A 21,266-nucleotide genomic window follows, 5' to 3' on the forward strand; every position below is an offset into this window, starting at 1 on the left:
AACAGTAATCATCAATTTCTCTGCTATGTTCTTTGGGAAATAACGGGACTCACTCAAACACTGAGTCTCAAAGCTTATTAAAGTAGATTACTTTGTCTCATGAATGGTTTTAAGAAATTACCAATGACAGATGGCATCTCTTACACTTACTTGTTCGACTATGACTGTGGCAGTCTTGAGTTTTGATGCCACTTGTCTTCAAGCAACTGGAAACAGCGTCTGCAACAGAGTGATTTACAGCTGTAGGAAGGAAGCTGGAGGCCACGTTCCGACCTCAAATCACACCAAATGAGCAACTATTAATTGAACACCTTTGTGGTAGGAGACAGCGTGCTGGGCTCTTTGGGAATAATTAGTAAGTTTAAGGAGGGTTTGTATTCAAAACTGGGGCCCTACTGTGTGCCAGGTTCCGGGCTCTGAGCTGGAGATAGAAAGTGAACAACACAGACTTGGTCCCTGTTCACCCGGAGGTTAAGGACTATTGGGCAAGGAAAACACAAGTGAAACACAAATCGCCATTGAGTTAAGTGTTATGAAGGAAGGAGGCCTTAGATAGAGAACGAGGCGGAGGAAAACACCTGCTGTAGATGGGGTGGCCAGGGCGAGTCTCCTGGAAGGGAGACACTCACGCTGATGTCAGGAGGTGGGAGGGTGTCCCAGAGGGAAGGAGCAGCATGTGCAAAGCCAAGGGTGGCGACCAGGCAGACCCGTGGGGTGCCCAGGCGTGGCGGTAGGGGCACCGGGCTGCCGGCAGGTCACGTGGGCACATGGTAAGGATGTGGGATTTTTTTTTTTTTTTTTTTTTTTTTTTGTGGTATGCGGGCCTCTCACTGCTCTGGCCTCTCCCGTTGCAGAGCACAGGCTCCAGACGCGCAGGCTCAGCGGCCATGGCTCGCGGGCCCAGCCGCTCCGCGGCATGTGGGATCCTCCCGGACCGGGGCACGAACCCGCGTCCCCTGCATCGGCAGGCGGACTCTCAACCACTGTGCCACCAGGGAAGCCCGGGACGTGGGATTTTATTCAAAGAGTAAAGCGAAGACTTAGGACTTTAACAAGGTCTACTTTTTAAGAAGATCCCTCTGGCTAGTGTGTGGAGAACACACGAGAAGGGACACAGGTAAAAGCAAAGAGAGTAGAGCTTATGAAAAGCAGAAAGCAAGGCGTGACCTCAAGGCCGAGTTAAACTAGAAATCATGCTGTAAGTCTGAGACACTCACGTTGCTGCAAAGTGTATATGATTAAAAAATAAAAGGTGGTACCAGATCACCCCTCCCTGCCCCCACATCACTTGCTCAGCCCGCTCCAGCCACACTGGCCTCCCGGCTCCTTCTGAAACTCACGGGCACATCCCGTCTCGGGGCACTTGCTCCCTCTGCCCTCAGTGCTCTTCCCTTGGATGTCCAGGGGCTCACGCCCTCATCGCCATCTTTGCTCAAAGTCACCTTCTCAGCGAGGCCTTCTCTGACTGCCTGAGCTGGAATTGCACACGCTCACCCTACTCAACACTCCATGTGCTAGTTTTATTTTTTGCTGTCATATTCATCACCATGGAGCATATTATATATATATTTATTTTGCTCACTGGCTGACTTTCCCCACTAGAGGGCAGGGATTTGTGTTCCCACCTGTATCCCCCAGCACCTAGCACAGTGCTGGGCATATAGTAGGTGCTCAGTAAGTATTGTGGAGCGGCCACCACGCTGCACTCACCTTCCCTGCTGTAGGGACATGATGCTATAAATACTGAATGACAGAATAAGTATGCTGTCCACGGAGGGAATGGTGTCCTGTGTACCACACCACCGCCCAGGGGGGGCCTGTCTCAGTGCCAGTGGGTCTTGTCACTCCCTGGCGTGACATCCTGCAGTGGTACCTTGTGGTCTCCTGCACAGAGGCTGCCACGTTAGTCAGGCCTTTCACACATGGACCTCCACCCAGTTCTCCAGGCTTATCCCTTGCTGCTCCCCAGCTTCGTTCCTCCTTTGGGTCAGATGGTCCCAATGGGGCTTGACTTTCTCCTGCTTCCTTTGCACATGCTTCCCGCTCCCCACTTCCACCCAGCTGACCCCACTTTCACAAAACCTCGTCAGGAAGTCTTCTCGGAACTCACCCTCTGGGTTAGAGCCCTCTCTGTCCCATAGCGCCTGCGTGTTCCTCAGTGTTCCAGCATTGGTCCCTTTCTACCTCTACCGCAGAGGTCCATCTCGTCCGTTCTTCATGTGTACTAACAGCTGATATTAAAGGAGTGCTTACTAAGTGCCAAGTGCTTGTAAGGGCTTCACATACAGCATCTCATTTAATACCTGCCACGACCCTGTGTGGTATAATCGCTATTTCCATTTATTGAGGAGCAACTGAAGCCCACAGAGTTTAAGAATTTCATCCAGAGAGGTGGAGCCAGGACTTGAACCCACAGCAGTTCCGTTTCAAAGCAGATGTTCACAATTCCTGCTTCAGCATGTCTTTCATGGCAGGTGTTCAATAGATACTTAAAGAATAATTATTAAAGTTTGTTGAGTGTTTGCTACTGCCAGGTGCTCACCCAATCTCACCCACCCTTAGGATGCACGTTTCTTACTCTCCCACTTTACGTACAAGAAGACAGAGGTATCAGGTGCCTGGGCGTCTCCCTGGAGGTCCTTCACTCACGGGCTCACGAGTGCTGAGACACAGTGTACTCTCTGTAGCAGGCATGGGAAGGACGTCACGAAACAGGTCCCAGGCTCTCCTCTCAGGGAACTTGCACCCAAGTGGGAAGGAATGTCCAGTGAACAAACGGCCTATTTCAGTTGCTGATAAATGCCATGGAGAGGAATGCAGCAGGATGGGAGGGGCTGAGCGATGCTGCAATGGTAATAAGAGCGAACAGACAAAGCTCCCGGACAAGGAGATGGCTGAGCAGAACGGAGCGAGCCCTGGCGATGTCTGGGGAGCACGATCCACGTCATGTGCCTGCCTGACGTCGGAGCTGAGATCGCATGTGAACAGTCCGGCATCAGGGCCCTCAGCCCTAATAACTGCCGTGCGTGATTCTCTGGAACAAACAATGACACGAATGCGTGACTTCAACTCTCGGGGTCCCTTCGGCCTCTCCTCCACCCTTTCCTACATTACAGCCTGGAATTGTACTGATGTGGGAAAACGGGCCCATGCACACGGGCCAAGCCACAGTGAATGCTCAGGTGAGATCAGCTGACAGTGGGGTTGCCGCCAGGTAGAGAGAGGTGAATGCAGGTGAGCAGGTGAGCAGGGCTGACGGTCGGTTGATCAAGACCGAGAAAGGGTTCTGCCCTCCTATCTGATCCAATGTCACGCTCTGCGGCTTCACCTGCAGAGAAGACCTGGCCACTGTTTTAATGTAATCTTTTAAGAAGAGACACAACAAATGGAGTCATCAAGACAAACACAGGCGAATTATTAACTGGTGACTAGACAACAAGCTTTCTCTGAAATGCCAAAGTGGCAAGAAATGGAAGAGTCACCCTTTTAATTTTGATGCTTTCTCCGCGTGCTTTGGATGGAAGAGATTTGGCTTGATGAGATGAACACAGGATGGGTCAGCACGAGGCAGGGCTGTGGGGATGGTGGGAGTTTCCCCTTGTGGGTCTTGCCAGAGATAAATAACCCTGTTTTATCTGTTCCTACTCCTCAGTGGTGGCGTTGAGTGTAGTCGCGGCTCGGCTCGGCTCGGCTGGAGGTCTTGCTTGGCGGGTGGTGGGGTGAGGGTGTTAGTGGGGGCACAGGGGCTGAAGCCGTCAGTGCGTGGCCACGTTGAGGCAGCTTCCCAGATCCAAACGTCCCCAAGGTCAGTCTGAGGTGGTGGCAGCAGCAGTACCCTGAACCCCGCCCCAAACTTCTCTCCGGAGTTCCACAGTGTTCTGGGGGTCCAGCTCCCTGTCTCACAACGATCTTCATCTTCAATGTGCCCCTGCAGCTGGGCTGTGCCTGCCGCAGGGCGAGTGGGGACATGGGCCGGGCTCTCTGCTGTCTGTGGGATTTGGAGAGGTTTGGTTGCCTTGAAACTGGAGACGGTTAAAATGTGGCCAAAGGATATGTTCTCAGTCGTTGATTGAAATCCTGGTCCGCTGTCCTCCAGAAGCTGGGTGGAGGCTGGCGTGGCAGTTTCTCCATCGAGCTCATCACACGCACGTCCCCGTGATGCTAGCAGTCCAGCCACAGAGCCTCCCAGGAGCCGGAGATGCCCAGCAGCAAAGCCAGCCCGTAGGCTTTGTCCTCTGGCGCTTCTGCGGTGGAGGTGGGGAGGGTGTGGACAGGAGACATCAAGTGCAGAGGGGCTGGGGTACTTCACTTGGGCCAGTTCTGACAGTTTCCTAGCTTGTCGGGCCTGGGCCCCTTCAGCAGGTACTAAGTTGAAAATCTCCTGTTCTCTGAACCATTGTGGAGCTGGGCCCAGACCCAGAGGAGTCCTGAGTCTTAGGTCTCAACTGAGTGGACAGCAGAGTGAACAGTAGGGTCTTGGAGCATGCGTGCATGTGTGTGTGCACCTGTGGGCATGTGGTGAAGGACACAGGACATAAGAGCATAGACTTTGAGAAGATGAGTTGGAATCTCTGCTCGGCATTGACTTATAACTTGTAACTTGTGAGTTACAGCACCTCCAGTTTCCTCAGATACAAATGGGGATAACATTACTATCTAGCAAAGTTATCATAAGGATTAAATAAGTTAATGTAGGTAGAATACTTGGCCTGGCACCGCGCTGGGCACATAGTAAGGGCTTCACAAACACTAACAGTAGCTATTAATCTTATAGCTATTTAAGATGAATGGGAACACTGCTTAAAGCCCAGGATGCTACTTTGTCCTAGTTGGCCAGGCCCCTGAGCCAGGACCTTGGCGTGGGTCTCAGTAACTAAGAGCAATCATCATCATCTTTAAAAAATGAAAGCTCCAAAGTTCCCTTTCTTCAACCTTCTCCATCTGCAGAAGTGAAACCGTGAGTGTTAATTTTCAGAATCAACAAGGCCATCTGAGATCCTCCATTACCTTATAATTATAAACGTGACCTGCTTAGTGAGCTCAGATTCTTTGTAGACGTTATCAACCACAAGGCCTCTAATGGTTAGTAATTATGATTATTACTGCTAAAGGGTACCAGTATTTGGAGCATCTATGCTGCTGGCACAGGCCAGGCGCTTTGTAAGTACTGTTACCTGGACTCCTCACAACCCAGCAGGTGTCTCACCATTTTATAGACAAGGAAACTGAGCCTGGGGGAGGTTAAGGAAGCCACAGACTTGCTCTGTCCACCGTGTTTCTCCTGCCATCTCCTTCTAGCCTTTACTGTTTCAGGTCATCAGACGTTGAGTGTGGTCCCACAAGAGCATCATTCAAGCCCATGTGCCCAACAATAGCCTCAACACGGCCTCGGGCAGCTTGACCTCAGTTACTTACAGTCTTTGATGGTGGCCTTGGTCTCTTCAGGGTCATTAAAAAAGGAGTAACCTGGGAAAGAAAAAGAAATCCGCAAACCATGGCATACAATCCTGCTTTCCCCAGCCAGGTCACGAGGGGAGGTACTGGGGAGAAGGGGAGCCACTGTGCCCTTTGCAGGGTACTTTTATTTCAGAAGGAAACTTGGAGACCACCTGGCCTTTATAGGGCCACCCTGAAGCCACCCCTGAGAGATGTAATCTCCTTGTTTTTTTTTGGCTGCCCTGCGAGCCTTGTGGGATCTTAGTTCCCTGATCAGGGACCGAACCAGGCCCCAACAGTGAAAGCACTGGGTCCTAACTACTGGACCACCGAGAAATTCCTCAATCTCCTTGTATTTAAAGGCCACCTGGAGAGAACCCTGGGCCACGCATCCCAGCAGCTTCTAGGCTTTTCTGAGTGGGCACTGAGAGTGAGTTCTGGCTTGGGATCAGGAGGCCTGGGCTCTGAGCTGGGCCGAATCACTGACCCCCGTGTAGACTTGCCCAGTCACCCTGTCTCCGGGCTCGTGTTCCTTACTGGCAACATGTGACAGAAACACCCTTGCCCTCCCTGTTGGCTCTCGGAATCTATGATCTGGGATGTGATCTCTAATCCCTTGGGGATTTGAACGCCTGTTATATGCGGGTCAAAGAGAAAAATGGACACGGGAGGCTGCAAGAAATGCAGAACCTGACATGAGGATTTAAAGGAGTCTGGAGACGGTCGGGGCCTTGGTGGTCTCTGAAGAGTGGGGCGAATCAAGAGTTTCAGATCACATTTTCACGTAGCAGCACAGGCCAAACGACATCTGCTTTCTAACTTGGTGTCCAATGTGAGGACTAGTTTCCATTTACTGAGAAGACAGGAACAGGGCAGAGTTGTGACTTGATTCCTAGGGCCGTTGGTTCTAGGAATGATTGGTTCTGGTCAGCCACGCACTCTCTTCCCTCTTCCCGAGAACAGGAGGGGGTGACAGGGGATCTTCCTCTCCTGTGCTGGGAGAGTCTGCCCTCTGCCCTGCACCTCTCCGGCCGACTTCGCCTTCCAGCGACCAGGGTCCTCGTGCTTCAGGGCCCTTCAATCCTACTGCAACACCTGCTGAGCCAGACAGCACGCTGGGCCTAGAGCCCCCTTTAACTCCTCTCCCTGCTAAAACTTGTTCTGTGTCATTTTCTTCCAGAGCCCTCATCTATGGGGTAATATAAGGCCTAAACTGGGTAATAACTAGTTAACATACAATTTATTGCCCAAACAGGGACACTTTTGAGAATGAAAGACAGGATAATGGTTGAAGACACCGTGTCCTGGCCAAATTGGGACACTGGAAACTTTGGTCACAATACATGTATTTCAATCACTGTATACATTCTCGCCTGAGGAACATTAGAGGAGGAATTTGAGGACAGAGCAGATTGATGGAGTAGATCATCTTACTGATCAACAGGATAACCGCCCTGGCCCATAGAGTCCCTGAAAGTCCACCATTGGAGGTAGCTTTGTGACTCCAGGGATTCCGTAGAATAAGAAGAGGCAACTTGTGGCCTGCTTAAAAAAACAGTTGGATTTTAGCTTATTTGTTCTGCACAGACTTTGAGGTCATGGGACCAGGGATAGGTATTTTTTGATGTAACAGTCGCCAGGAATGGAAGCGCCCGAGGTGGGAGATCCCAGCACAGGGACTGCTGGGCCTGAAGACCAAACGTGATTGACTTGACGTTCTGCTGAGGCTGGCGGTACCAAGCTGAATCTTTTCTCAGGATGGAATACTCATCTCTGTGGCCCTGGGGTTCTCGTGCAAGGCTGTCCCCTTGGGATGGTTCTGAATGGAGCCCCCAGCTCCTCCCTGAGCCTCTGTGATTTGCTCAGACTTGCCTCCTTTCAGGGTGGGTTTCCGCCCAAATAGGAATCCCTGCCACAGCACCGCCATCAAGCAGGGAGCTATTAAATTGCTTGCTTATCTCCAGTGACGGGGAGCTTCCTACCTTAGGTATCTTTTGAAGCCGCCTTTTAATTAATTAATTAATTAATTAAAGATTTTTTTTGATGGGGACCATTTTTTAAAAGCTTTTATTGAATTTGTTACAATAATGCCTCTGTTTTATGTTTTGGTTTTTTGGCTGCGAGGCACGTGGGATCCTAGCTCCCCGACCAGGGATCGAACCCATACCCCTGCATTGGAAGGTGAAGTTTTAACCACTGGACCACTAGGCAAGTCCCCTGAAGCTGCCTTTTTAAAAGAAGGTGCTAACTTTTAGAAAGGTCTTTCTTAAAATTCAGCTGAGATGTGTTTCTTTATTTTTTTAAAATTTCTGCCTCTTGGTTTTATTCATGATGACAAAAACAGTTGCCATTCATTGTATTTGCGTCCTTATTTGCTGTGCCAGATAATGTTTCACTGAATCCTGTCAAGAAGCCCGGGGAGGTGTGTATCATAACCCCACCACAGAGGCGAGACAGTGGAGATTCAGAGAGGTTAAGCCATTTGCCAGAGGTCCTGCGGCTCCGAAGTGTAAGAGCCAGGGTTGGAGCAAAGGTCTTTCTGATCTCACAGTCCTTGCTTTGTACTGACTTTCCATGAATCAGCCCTGTTGACCTTGGAGAAGTCACTTAACCATTCAGGACCTCAGTTCCTTTCTCTGTGATATGGGGATACAGAATTGTATGTTCTCAAAAAATGCTTCCGGGTTTAAAAAACCTGTCCAGCAACATTCTACTCTTGCAGGGCATGTTGCTGTTAAGTAATGCTACTGGGGCCACCTTGCGGCCATTCGATCCTTGACCATTAGGAATGTGATAAAAGGAAACGGCAATTAGTCGGACTCCTCTGGAAACAGGGAAGGGAAAGGGTCTAGTTAATTTTCTTCTCCTTCTGCTTAATAAAATGTCAAGCAGAAGCCTCCTCTTTTTGTCCACCCTTTATGGTTAACAATCTTTATGAACATAATAGTTTGTCGTATCAGCCTGGTTCCTGGGCGGTCCTCGAACGTGTTTTAGTTTTTCTTTTTCTTTCTTTCTTCTTCTTTTTTTAAAAAATTGTACTCAGCTTGCTTCCTTGTAACTCAGTCCGTTTTACCTCCAATCTCTGATTCTAGCATGCTAGAGCTTCTGGGTACAGAAAGGTCTGGTTAGCAGGGGATTTGGTTTAACAGAGAGTTGCAGCTAATAAAATTTCGCCATGGTAGGGAAGGACCTCAGAGGTCATTTGGTCCCAACACCGGGTCCCTGTCCTCAAAGCCCAGCCCTCTTGGCACTGACCTTGTGAGCGCATGCTCTGGAGGATAAAGTACAGGTACTCCCCGCAGACACCAGCTGCCTCGATGAACTCCTCCTGTGTCATACTGCACAGCTGCAGGCCGCTGATGTTGAAGTGGCAGAAGGAGATGCTGTTGGCATCCAGCTTATACTGGTCGCAGCAGAACTGGAGCCATTCCCAGACGTGGCGCTTCGTCCAGTACTCAGGGTGGACAGACGGCCAGTAGGAGTCACAGGCTGCACCAGGAAGAGACAAGTGAGGGATGACAGCCAGGGGAGGATTAGAAGTCCCTCAAAGGAGGCTCTAGTTTTACTAACATCCTCATCCTCTGTCCCATGAGTTGAAGGGGCCTCCAGCCCTGGGTTGTTCTGCTGGAGTCCTGGTCACCTTCTGTCCCGAAGCGAAAACCAGAGGGGACTGGATCCTACGAGTGGCCTTACTGGCAGAAGAGGGAATGACGGGGCAAGAGACCTGGTCCTGGCTAGGGAGCTCCTTGAAAGGGGGGAACTAGGGGAGAAGGAAAGAAAAAGTCCCTTCAGGTATTTGGTTTCAGACAACAGGACATCAAGAGCATAGCCTTTAGAGTCTGACAGGCCTGGGTTCAAATCCTGGTTCTGCTGCTTTCTACTTGGACAAGATCCATAGACATTTAAGCCTCAGTTTCCTCATCTGTAAAATGGGGATAATATGCTCCACTCACAGGGCTGTTCTGGAGTTTGTGGTTAACGCCTATAAACTATATGGTGCATAGAAAGTTATCAATCAATTCAATACTTATTATCGGATTGGCCAAAGAGTTCATTCGGGTTTTTCCACACCATCTTACAGAAAAACCTCAACGAAATTTTTGGTCAACCAAAATAAATGCCTGTGGTGTGCCAGGCACCATCCGATGCTGATCTGATTCCCTCTGCTGTTATGGAAAGCTGACCAGCACTGGCTATAGGTTTGTGTGCTGCCCCTGGCCATCTTGTGCTGAGGGCCTTGGGCTGCTGAAATGTTGCCCAAGCATCTGGCAGACCTTGGATGACCAGAGCACGCTCCTCCAGGGGAAGGGGGAGGTGGAAGCGTTGGTTGTATTGTTGTTCTTGTGTTTTTGGTGCTGTTTTGAGGAATTTCTATCCAGAGGGCAGACTCCCTTCACTCCTTCAGTGAAGGCCCCTACGCCCCAGACAGAGGTGTGTGCCATCCTGTCTGAGAGGCTAAGAGGAGGCTGTGCCTAACCCAGGGGCAGAGATGGGTGCTCAACAGACTGTCCCAATGCCAGGAGAAACCAAAAGGGTGGCAGATCTGCTATGGAAGATGTGAGGTACCAGGTCCTTGGTCAGGTACTTTGACATAAACAGTTCTTGCCATTGCCATTGTGCTCATTCATTCATTCATTCATTCAAAAAGCTTCAGTTTCCTCATCAGTAAAATGGGTACAATGATAGCACCTACATCATAGGGTTGGTCTGTGGATTAAATGAGTTTAATACATGTGAAAGTATTTAGGGTACTTAGAACAGGGTCTAGAAGATTACCACTGAATACCTTCTATTTGTGAAGCAACAAATTTTGATCTGAGAATTCATGATGAATGGGAGGTTTGGTCCCTGTCCCCCAGGAGGTCACAGATGAGGAGACTGAAGGTCATGGAGGTCTTGCCCAAGATCCCACAGCCAGTGTGGGGTAGAGGTGGGATGTGAACCCCAGTCTGAACTTGAAAGCCATTACTCTTTCCGTTCCATCATGCTGGTCCTCAGAGGTCAGCAGAGAGAAGAGATCAGACAGTGGAGGCAGACACAGAGCCAGAGAGAAGGAGAAGGGCTGAGGAGAAAGGCAGGGAGCAGAGGCAGGCAGGGGTGACTGGCTCATGCTGTGTGGATGACAGAAAGTGTCCCTCACGAGTTACACCCCACAGCGCACGGCAGCGAGGCTGTTATGATTCCCCCTTTAAATGCTGCATTGGCTGCCCCTGTCCCCAAAGGAACTGTGGCGCTTCTAATCCCAGGCGGGAGATGGCTTCTCTGCCCCTAAGCACCCCCTGTGTATTGGCCAGGCTGCTATATGCCCTGATCTACATCAGCTCTACTTCCTCGGATTTCCCCCTAAAACGTAGAGGCCTTCCAGGAATCTCTTTTCCCACCGTGAAGTGGACTGAGGTCAAACTTGAACACTAGGTTTGCTGTAGACTCAATAGAATTTGATAAGAGGCCAGACGAGGAATTCAGGCAAGGCTTTCTTGGGACTCGTGCTGCAGCACGAGGGAGTGAGAACAAGAAACACGTGCCCTTGCTTGATCCCCGAGGAGGGTCAAGCTGGTCCCTTAAACGGGGGGAGGGTGGGGCGAATTGGTGGGTCAGGCGGGAGGGGCGGCCTAGCCACCCCCTTGGTGGAGCTGAGCGCAGGCATCCCGCACAGGACCCTGCTTTTGCTTTGGCGCCTCAGAAATGACAGTTGGATTTTGGCCTTTTTGTATCTTATTGTTCATCGTTTGCCCCAACTGCACGTCCCTGCAGTTATTTTTAGTCCCTCATAATGTCTTTCGTTGGTATTTTGTTGTTGGAGGACTCGTTTGTCCAGGTGCCAGCACTGACGCAAAGGGTCCCAGGTCCCAGATCTCAGGTTTGTTTAAATTTAGGGTTTTAATCAGAATTCTATATGTGTGTGAGTCAAAGAGTTGATGTCCGGCCAGGGTGGTGGAGGCTGATGTTGTGGCCTCTACCTGCTGGATGAGAAGGGGCCCCCATCAGCCTGGCGGCCCTTCCCCCTTCTGGCCTGTGCTTTCACGTGCCGAATTCTGGCTGGAGTAAACCCAGGGCCTCCACTTCCCTGGTATTCCCACGAGAGATGTTTATGAGCCTTGAAATTCTTCCTCCCTGGGTCCCAAGCTGAGCCCCGCCGGAGATGCCTATCGGGGTGCTGCCCTTGCAGGGCACACTTCATTTCTTTCCATGGAGAGCGTGCGCCAAGTCTCCGAGCCCCTCCCCTCTCTCTTCCACCCCCAAGTCATTTTCTTTGCCCCTGGGAGACGGCCACGGCCATGTTGTTTCTGGAGGCCAGCGAGGGCCTAAGGGATTCGGAGAAGTGTCACTGACCCTGGGAAGGTGTCACTAGCGCAGCGTCCGTCCTCTCGGCTCTCTCTCTCTCCTCGGCAGCTTCCCCGCAGAGCAGGCTTCGTGTGCGGCTCGGGCCCGCCCCACGGGGAGACCAGAGCCAGGGCAAAGCACGGCAGGCTCTCCCCGCCAGCGGAGTCCGTCCCGAGCGCGAGCAAAGTAGCTGTTCTCGGCCAGGTGGAGGGCGAAGCGCCAGCATAGAGGGAAGCCTCTTGGCGTCTTTGCACAGGCGCCTCTGGTCACCTAGGGTGCGGTCCCCTCCTGTCCTCTAAGTAATTGCTGCTTATCCTCAAGACCCAGCTCACTGCCCCTGTCAGGAAGACTTGCTGTCCCACAGGGGCGTGGCCAGCTCTGCCTCTTCACCCGGAGTCAGCAGGGCGGAGCCCGCCTAGCCCCCTGTGGGTGTTCCGGAGGTGAAATGACCAGCCAGGGGACTGCCACTTATTATCTTCACTTCACAGGGAGGAAACTGAAGTTCTGAGAGGTTACGTGACTCAGGCCACGCGGCTGGTCGGTAAGGGGGTTAGGCCTCCACCAACTCTTCCACCTTTGGACGTGGGAAGTTTGCATCACCTTTGCCTCACTCTTCTTGGCTGGCAAGGACCAGACTGGACACACATCTGGAAGACTGACTCAACAATTCCAATGAAGGTGTATATATATATAAATATATTAACATATATGCACATAGTTTATATAAATATTTATATAGTATGTGTCTGTATTGTTATATATTTTACGTGTATTTATTTATATATATTACATATATGTATTATGTACGTATATAATCTAGGTTTGAAAAATCAGAAGGATAGAGAGACTGTTGATGACAGTGTTTGAATGACATGGAGACCCTTTCACTACTCGGAAGAGATGAACTCAGGGAAAATACAAGACAGGGTGATACACCCAGAGGATATGTTATCTTTAACAGGCTGTATTGTCTGGAAATGTAAAGTGTTTGCCTCAATGTGTTTACTATTCACAAAATAATTTAGACTTTTTGGAGAAGCTGAGCTATGAGGCCCTTCTGCCTATGTTTACCAGTTGGGTACGGAAGATGTCCTGTACCTGGTAGACTTAATCCAAAGGTCCGCAGGCCACGATTAAACAGCAGCCTTGGCCAGCTCCTTTGAAGTCGGAAGTAGGTCAGGACACTTGTTTAAGGGCTAGCTGCATTGGGAAGAAGAATTAAGGGGCTAAAGGGAGTTTTCAGCAATTCTGGGAGGAAATGCTCACAACCGATGCTATAACCTGGGATGCAGTGAAATTTGGAGGGAGGCCTTATGTTTTGGAGCTGGCTGGCACACTCAGATTCCCACAGGGTCAGCAGGGTATGTCAATGCCCAAAGTGGCCCCCGATGGGGACAGTGGGAATGGGCAAGTTCATGCCAAGGGGACAGTGGTGGCCCAGCTCCAATTGGCTGTTGCCAGGCAGGAAGGTGGGCCCTGTGTTGCCAAGCCCAGATGTTATGTGAAATCTCTTGATTTTTAAGTGCTGACTTATTTAATTTTTAAAAACCACTCTGAGGGTCAGTCAGAACTCTTCCAAGGCTGGCTCGCTCCTGGCAGTGACTTTGTGAGGAAGAACTTCACAAGCTTCTGGACGGTTGTCTCCTTCAGGACTATTGTTTACAGCGGGCATGCTAAGGCTTTTAAACTTTTTTAGTCGAATAGTATTTTCTTCAAATTGAAACTTCTCTGGAAAAAAAGCAGTGCTGCTTTGCTGGGAGTTAGGGGAAGGTACTATATGGCTTCCCCTCCTTAGCCCCAGAAGGCTCCTTGAATATCACTGTTCTAGAACTTGAAACCAGGGCTCTTGATATTTGGATTCCCCCTAAAAGCTGAAAGGGTGTGTGATCTCACACTTAGTGGTCCTGCCTCCTAGGGACCCTAAGAGGGTCTCCAAGGGCATCTGTTTCTTGTTCTCACTCCCTCAGCAAAATGGGAATACTAGGACGTACCCCATAATGCTGTTAAAAAGATTAAGTGAATCAATACGTGGAAAGTGCTTGGAAAAGGACAGGCAGGTAGTAAGTGCCCATTAAATACCACCCATTTATACTTGTTAATATCAGGGCTACTCACACCACTACGTTAATTGCATTTCCTCAACTTGTTAGCTGTGCAATCCTAACAAAGTTTCCTAACCTCTCTGGACCTCAGCCTCCTTCATCTATAAAACAGGAATAATAATAGTGCCTACCTCTTAGGGAGTTTGCTACGAAATGGAAGAGAAATGATGCATGTAAAGAACTTAGCCCAGTTATCTGAACGACAGGAAGCTTTCCATATGTCACTTGTAATTAGCTATTATTTTGGGATGACATTTGTTCTCAGGGAAATGAGGCCATCTCCACCGGGGCCTGAGTCTAGCTGAGGGACAAGCAGAACAAAGCAACCCAAAACTCAGTGAGAGCGAGGCAGACAGTTTGGGTCAGAGGAGGCCTGAGTTAGACGGACTGGACCACAATTAGCATGATTTATTAGCATTGGGAATTGGGAAAGTCTTTTGCCTGGAACAGCGCTGAAGAGGCCAGGGAGTGGACTGGATAGCGCCGGGCACCATCGATTGTGGCTTTGTCACTGAAAGGAAGGACTTTATGAGGAGAGATCTGAAATGATATATTGCTTCTAGGTTTCCCTCCTGAGCTGGTCTAGCCCCATCCAATAGTCCTTCTTGGCTCTTCTTCCAAGCCTGTGGAATGATTTAGACCATGAGATGGAAAAAAAAAAGCCTGGAGCAGTGTAAGAAACTGGGTGGAGAAGAGACGAGAAGGGCTGGCTGGGTATCCGCAGAGAGCCGAGGCCATGGGAGTGTGGTTAGAAAGGGGCAGAGAGCACCAAGCCCTGAGCCGTCCTGGGGCCACAGCTGCCCAAAGGCTTGGATGCGTGTGGGAGAGGCCGGAGGTGGCTGATGGTGAGGTCTCTCCTTGGGGGTGTCCTGGGGTGTGACTACCGCCACGGGGCTCACCTTAGGCTTTCCAATGATTTTGTATTTCATTATCTGGTTTCGATTTAGAAGTTCCTAGACTCTCTCTCATATCTGATCTCAAACTTCTATACCCTGAACCGGAGTCTTGCCTAAGAAAAGCCCCTGTGAGACCCAGATGCCTCTCTTCCTGATCCTCTGGTTGTTGATATCCAAGATCAGGGTTTTGCACCTTGTTTTCTTTTTTAAGAAACAGTTCTGTCTTCAAATAAAATCTCCCATTGCTAACATATTTGTTGAGCACTTAGTACGTGCCCGTTACCACGCTACACTCCTTGAGTTTTCTCATGTCATCCTCAACATGGTGCTATGAGGTCCTAGATCACGGAGCTTATTTTACAAAGTAAATGATGAAAGTAAGGCAAAGGATGGTGAAATCCCTTCCTGAGGTCACACAACGAGTAAGTGGCTGAGCGAGGAGGAGGTCATACAGGCAGATTCCAGTTCCTGCAGCCAAGCCTTAGTAACCACTATGCTGTATATCTTCCGAATCAAAGTGAGGGAGGGAGGTGGGGAGGGGGACCTAAAGCTTGTCCTTCTCAGCTGTCACTGCAGGTCCCCGAGGGACCTCCTGGGAACCCCTAGAGCTGCCTCAACCTCTGCCGCAAAGTAGAAGGAAGATCCGAAAGCCAAGGCCTACTGAGTGTTGGCCTGGCCACCTCGGCAATCAGGGGAGGGGTGTGTGGGTGTGTGAAGGTCAGGATGGAGTTCCAGAAAGTAGGGGTGAGATCAGGGAATTCCATGGCTTGTCAGATGCTTGGCGACTGGAACTCGACTGGAGAAATAATCTCTTCAAAATATCACATGCTTGTGAAATTTATGCACTTCCCCCCTACGTCCCTCTTTGATAACATTTTCCAGTATCTGTAATTCTTTACTTTAAAAGCTGAAGGGAAGGCCAGGGTTAGCGCATGCTATTCTAGAACATTCTGCAGTCTGTGACTGCTCACTCGCCAGCCTGCCGTGTAGCAGGCTGTGCTGCTTCTAAGACAGGCCAGATGCTGCGCACCTAACACACGCCGGACACAGATTCAGCTGCCCTCTGCTAAAGCCAGTTAAGAGGCAGTAAGCAGCTGGTTATCCCAGCTACGTTGCGTATTCCTCCCTGCACTCTCACGGACATCATTGATCCAGCGGGCACATCGTTTCTTTCTCCCTTTCTCTCCCTTTGGTCTCAAAGTGTCTAAGCTGCCAACATTCTGAATTGGAAAGACTGAGATGGAGACCCGGGCTGCTTTTGTTCAATATGAAAAGTGAAGCGAGCAGAGAGAAAGCTATTTATCCACCAGCTGTGAGGGAGTCATGAGGTGTCCTGGCTACAGTGACCGCTTGCCAAGTGCCGGGTGCTTTGCTAAACACGTTATATGTGGAATCTCAGTCAATCCTCCCAACGCTGGGAGGTGGATGCCGTTTCAGCTGAGGAGAGCATATCTCAGAGATGTTCGGGAAAACCTGCCCAGGGTCATGGGGCTGGTAGATGCCAGCACCAGCCCTTGACCTCAGACCCAAACAGGAAGCTGCCATTGGGACAACCCTGAATTCAAGCTGGAATTTCCTGGGAGGTGGGCAAGGACCTTAGGACAGATGACGGAGCAGTGTCTGGAGGAGAACCTGGCTCTCCCCTGACGCATCCCTCTCAGAGAAGGTTTTTGCAGACACTCAGACCCATGTGTCACCTCTTGGGGTGACAAAAAGACAGAAGGCACTGCAGGGCATTCCTCCCACCAGTGGGACTCGGGGAGCCCGGGTCCTCATTTGAGACTAAATTTTCACACCCAACCTTGACCTTTATGAGCTCAGAGACACTCGGCTCCTTCTGAAGTCGGGCCAGAGGGCCAGAGGGCCGGCCCAAAGCCTGGCTCCTCCCTCGGGGAATGTCAGGAAGCTGGGCCGCTCTCGGAGGGCATTCTGTCTTCACATCTTGGTGGGAATTTCTAGTCTCCCAATGGGTGGTGGGGGATGAAGTCTACCTCTGTGATGTTGCCTGATGCAGGAATCAGAGACTCTTCAGGAAGGGATCCTAGCAAGGACCTGGTCCAATCCCTCATTACACTGATGGAGATGCAGAGGCCTCAGACAGGAGAAAGCTGGGTCCGTACTTTTTAAATGCACAGTTCAGTGGCATTAAGTATATTCACAGTGTTGTGCAAACATCGCCACTATCCATCTCCAGAGCTGCTTCTTCAACCCAAACTGAAACTCATCCTTCATCTTTACACACTTGTGTGTGCTTTCTGTGTGCCTGCCATGTCCCAGACACTTCACACCTATTAACTCATTTCACCCTCACAAGTCTGCGAGATAGACATTACTGCTATCTCCACTTTAGAGATGAGAAAACTGAGGCATGAGAGGGTAAGGTGTTGCAGTTATTAAATAGCAGAGCCGCTCTTCATATTTAGGACACCTGGCTCCAAAGTCCGAGCTCTTGACAACTACAGAAGCTCCTGGAACATTGCACGGGGTAGGCGGCTGAGGCCACCCCCTCCCATCCTGCTCTGATGCCCCCTGGTAGAAGAGGCAGGAAGAGGAGGCTCCCAGGATGGCAGCTCTGGGTTATGCATGGATGGAGAGAAGGGACAGGAGCTGGGCTCCACCATTGTGGGACACATGGGGAAGGGACAGGGACTCGAAAGCCTTCGTTTTCCTCCTTCAAATTTAGCCCCTTGACCAAATAATGAGTGTAGGGGAGATCGAGTACATTCCTCATTGTCTTTCTTGGAAACAAGGTGCTCCTTAGGCCTGAAGGAGAATTACAATGTGCGGCTGGATGACTCAGGTCCATGTGCAATTATCTGGACCCCGGTGAGAGTGAGCGATGTCATACGTACAAGTGTGTCGTGTGTGAGGTTGGGGGATGGTGTGGGATTCGATTTGTAAGTATGTGTCTCAGGTCTGTCTGTGCAACACTGGTCTCTGGCCTGGAGGCAGGGGCTCCTTGAGATGGACATTTCACAGTGTCCTCAGAGGCCTGGCCTCTTCCGGAGGCTGCTGGCCTCCTGACCCTGAGTGTGGGCCCTGCTGGGCCGGAGCACACAGGGTCAAGGCTGGGTGGTGAGGCCTGAGGGCTCGATCAGTGCTTGCATCACCCTCTGCGGGGCGTGCACCTGCCGTGCTACAGTCAGCCAGGCTTGCTGTGATGTGTAGTCACCCAAGCACCTGGGGACAGAGGCCCACAGAGGGTTTCTGGGGCAAAGCTCAGCTGGCCTCCCTTTGGCATGGGGCTTGCACAAGGCCCCGTGCTTCCTTCTTAGGAGGAGAAAACTGGACTGGGAGAGGAGGAAGTGTGGGGAGGGCAGCCTGGGGGACAGCAAGGACACTCCTGTTTACTGAGCACTTGCTTGGTGTCAGGCTATATATTTCACAGTTTGGCTCCCTTAATCCTCACAGTAATTCTCATCATCCCTGCTTTAGGGATAAGGAAATAGAAGCTCAGAGACTATCTACAATATTAATACCAATAATCACAGCATTACGTCATTTATAAGATGAACATGTAAGAGAGTTAAGAGTGCAGACGCTCAAGTCAACTTGCATGAAACTTAACTAACTGTGAGACCTTGGGCAGGTCATGTAACTTCTCTGTGCCTCAGTTTCTTCATCTATAAAATGGGAATAATAATTAGTAATTTCTCCTAGGGCTTCAATAAAGAAGAGACAGGTGTTTGGTACAGAGTCTGGGGCATAGCTAGTAGTTAGCAAACGTTGGCTAAAGCCACAATGATCAAACAATCACAGTGTACTAGGCTTCGGGCTAAGGGTTTCTTTCTATTACATTGTTTAAATATAATAACTCCAAGAGATTGGTGTTATCATCTCCCTTTTACCCATTAGCAAAATAAGGCTCAGAGAGGTTAGTGGAGTTCCCCAAGCCCACAGAGCTGAGAAAAGGTTGGGGCGAGGATTCCAGTGCTTTTCTCTCTGCAGAAGCGGCCCTTCCTCCCGCCTGGGTCTCCTGTGACCCTCTGCCCTTAACACTGGTGAGAGCTGGCGTTTTCAGGCCCCCAGCATGGCATTGTCACCCGCCTGAGGCCAGCACCACCTCCTGCCCCAGTCTGTCCCAGCTCAGATGAGCTTCTCCAGACGTACACACCTGTCTGATGCTCAAAGGCAGGATAATACTCTTCACTGCTGAACAGGTCAGTCCACGACATCAGGGGGTCGCAGAAGGACGCGTTGGGCAGGAAGGTGCTGTGTGTCACTGAGTCCAACATCACCCTGTAACGGCAGGAGAGGCTGTGAGGAGGCGGATGAAGGAAGAAAGCCACACTGTAGGAGCCCCCAGCAGGGCGACACTTGGTTTTTAGTAATGACGGCAAACGCTTACAAACATACAGTCTCCCAGGAGCCAGGCACCCCTCTAAGTGCTTTCCATGGTGACATTTTTTAATCCTTGCCACCTCCTGTGAGGTTTGTGTGTATATCCCCATTTTATAGATGAGAAAACTGAGGCAGAGGGGTTGAGACAATTGTCCAGGTAACATGGCCAGTAAGTGGCAAAGCTGGGATTGGAGGATGAAGGCTTTTATTATATAATAATGTTCTTTCTTTACTTTTCCTATTCTCTCACACCTGAGCCCTGAACTGGATTATAATGTCTAAAAATATACTTCTGGGACTTCCCTGGCAGTCCAGTGGTTAAGACTCCACGCTTCCACTGCAGGGGGCGGGGGTTTGATCCCTGGTTGGGGAACTAAGATCCGCATGCCGCATGGTGCATGGCCAAAAAAATATATGTATACTTCTGAAAACAGGGCAAGAGTTATTATAAATGAATATGCCCACAAACACTAATCCACAATTCTGAAATCCAAAAGCTCTGAAACTGAAAGTATATTTGTGTGTGTGTGTGTTTGTGTGTGTGTGTGTATGTGTGGTTCCAACTTATTTCCCAGCAAAAACAGTCCTGAATTGATGTTATAAAATTTTTATATATAATTATAATATATATTATATCTCTACTTCTATATATGTATATAAACTAAATACTATACATTTATTCAACATATACAACTATAGCTATGCTCTGTAGTTTTATACCTATAGCTATAGTTTTATTTGTTCCACTTGATCAATATTCATATGATACAATACAGAAATATTAACGCATTTAAGCAGTCCTAGCAGCCAATACCTTGAGAGGGGCATTCTGTGCTCTGCAGTATATACCCTGTGGCACCTTCTTAATACCTGAAGAATTCTGAACTCTTCAGCACATCTCGCCTCAGGGTTTTGGATAAGAGAGTGAAGACCTGTGATAATTGTAACACACTTGCTTCACTGAGGGCTCTGGGCTGAGCAGTTTGCGTTCATTATTCATGGTGTCCCCAGGGCAACCACTCTGAGACAGTTTCTGGTGTGGGTTCTGTTTTTATAGATGAGGGATGGGCGCTCTGAGATTCCAGGTAACACGCCGCAGAGCACCCAGGTGGCAGGTGCTGGGAGTTTGGGTGACAACGCAGGTGGGTCTGTTTAAGAAGTCATGAACCTAATTGCGCATGCTGGCGAGTGGGAAGCTTTGGGAGAAGATGACTGGTCGAGGCTGGAAAGGGGATAGAAAAAAATGGGCTGGGGCTTCTACTCATAAGCATTCTTGCCCCACCAGTCTCGTCTTTCAAGTTTCCTTTTGCTGTTTCCCATATTCCCACAATTCAGAAAAAAATGAATTCATGTTTGGTGAATTAGAAAAATCTGTTCACCCAACTTCTATTATGATTATCGCAATAATGTTGATGAGATAGCGTGGTTCTACTCCCTTCTGCAAAGGGGACACAGCAGCTCAAAAATCACAAAGCTGGGAAGTGTCAAAGCAAAGACTAGATTCCAGGTTGTTAAGTGCATGGAATTTTAGATGGCCAGGAGCTTATCAATCATCTCGTCCAGTGTTTCCCAAGCTTTAGTCATTTGCCTGCCACCATGATAACTTCCTTAATATATTTTAAAAAATCACTTCCCTTTTTATTTTAACATAACCACATTTATTTAAAAGGAAAACTTTACATCACCACTATAAATGGAAGGTCGGTATTCGTTTCACATACATAAAAATAAAGACATAAGCATTGAAATAAAAATTAGTCATCCGTGCACCGCCTAGATCAGAGGTTCACGAACTACAGCCTACAGGCACAATCTAGCCCACTACCTATTTTTGAATGGCCCACAGCTAAAAATGATTTTACATTTTTAAATGGTTACATATTAAATGGTTATGTAAGTACACACATAATGTACTTGATTTTTGCCTTTAGGCCTGCAAATCCTAAAATATTTACTATCTAGTGCTTTAAGAAAACGTTTGCCTACACCTGACCAGATTTATCTCACGTATCATGAGTGGTCGGAGTACCGCATGTTGGAAAGTACTGAGTTGGTCTAATCTTTCCCTGCACCCATTTTACAGCTGAGAAAGTTAAGGCCCAGGAAATTTGTGTAACTTTGTCAAAGTCACACAGCGTTATGGTATACAGAATTCTTAAGTTTTTTT

At 49.4% G+C, this 21,266-nt stretch overlaps 1 protein-coding gene across 5 annotated transcripts in view; it reads right to left on the minus strand.

Annotated features, from left to right (window-relative positions):
* The window catches only part of ELF5 (E74 like ETS transcription factor 5), a 29,588-nt gene that overhangs the window by 3,728 nt on the left and 4,594 nt on the right, over nt 1-21,266 (minus strand). For 4 of the 5 annotated variants that reach the window (XM_032641941.1, XM_032641938.1, XM_032641940.1 and 1 more), the window contains 4 exons: nt 18,873-18,997; nt 8,692-8,925; nt 5,416-5,466; nt 151-219 (listed from right to left, as the gene is read on the minus strand). In XM_032641941.1, coding sequence (XP_032497832.1) covers nt 151-219; nt 5,416-5,466; nt 8,692-8,925; nt 18,873-18,993 — 475 coding nt within the window. In that variant the 5' untranslated portion in view covers nt 18,994-18,997. The remainder of the gene's footprint in view (nt 1-150; nt 220-5,415; nt 5,467-8,691; nt 8,926-18,872; nt 18,998-21,266) is intronic. The other variant, XM_032641942.1, reaches the window with a different exon arrangement.

This window comes from Phocoena sinus, chromosome 8 (genome assembly GCF_008692025.1).
Source record: "Phocoena sinus isolate mPhoSin1 chromosome 8, mPhoSin1.pri, whole genome shotgun sequence".
NCBI lineage: Eukaryota > Metazoa > Chordata > Mammalia > Artiodactyla > Phocoenidae > Phocoena > Phocoena sinus.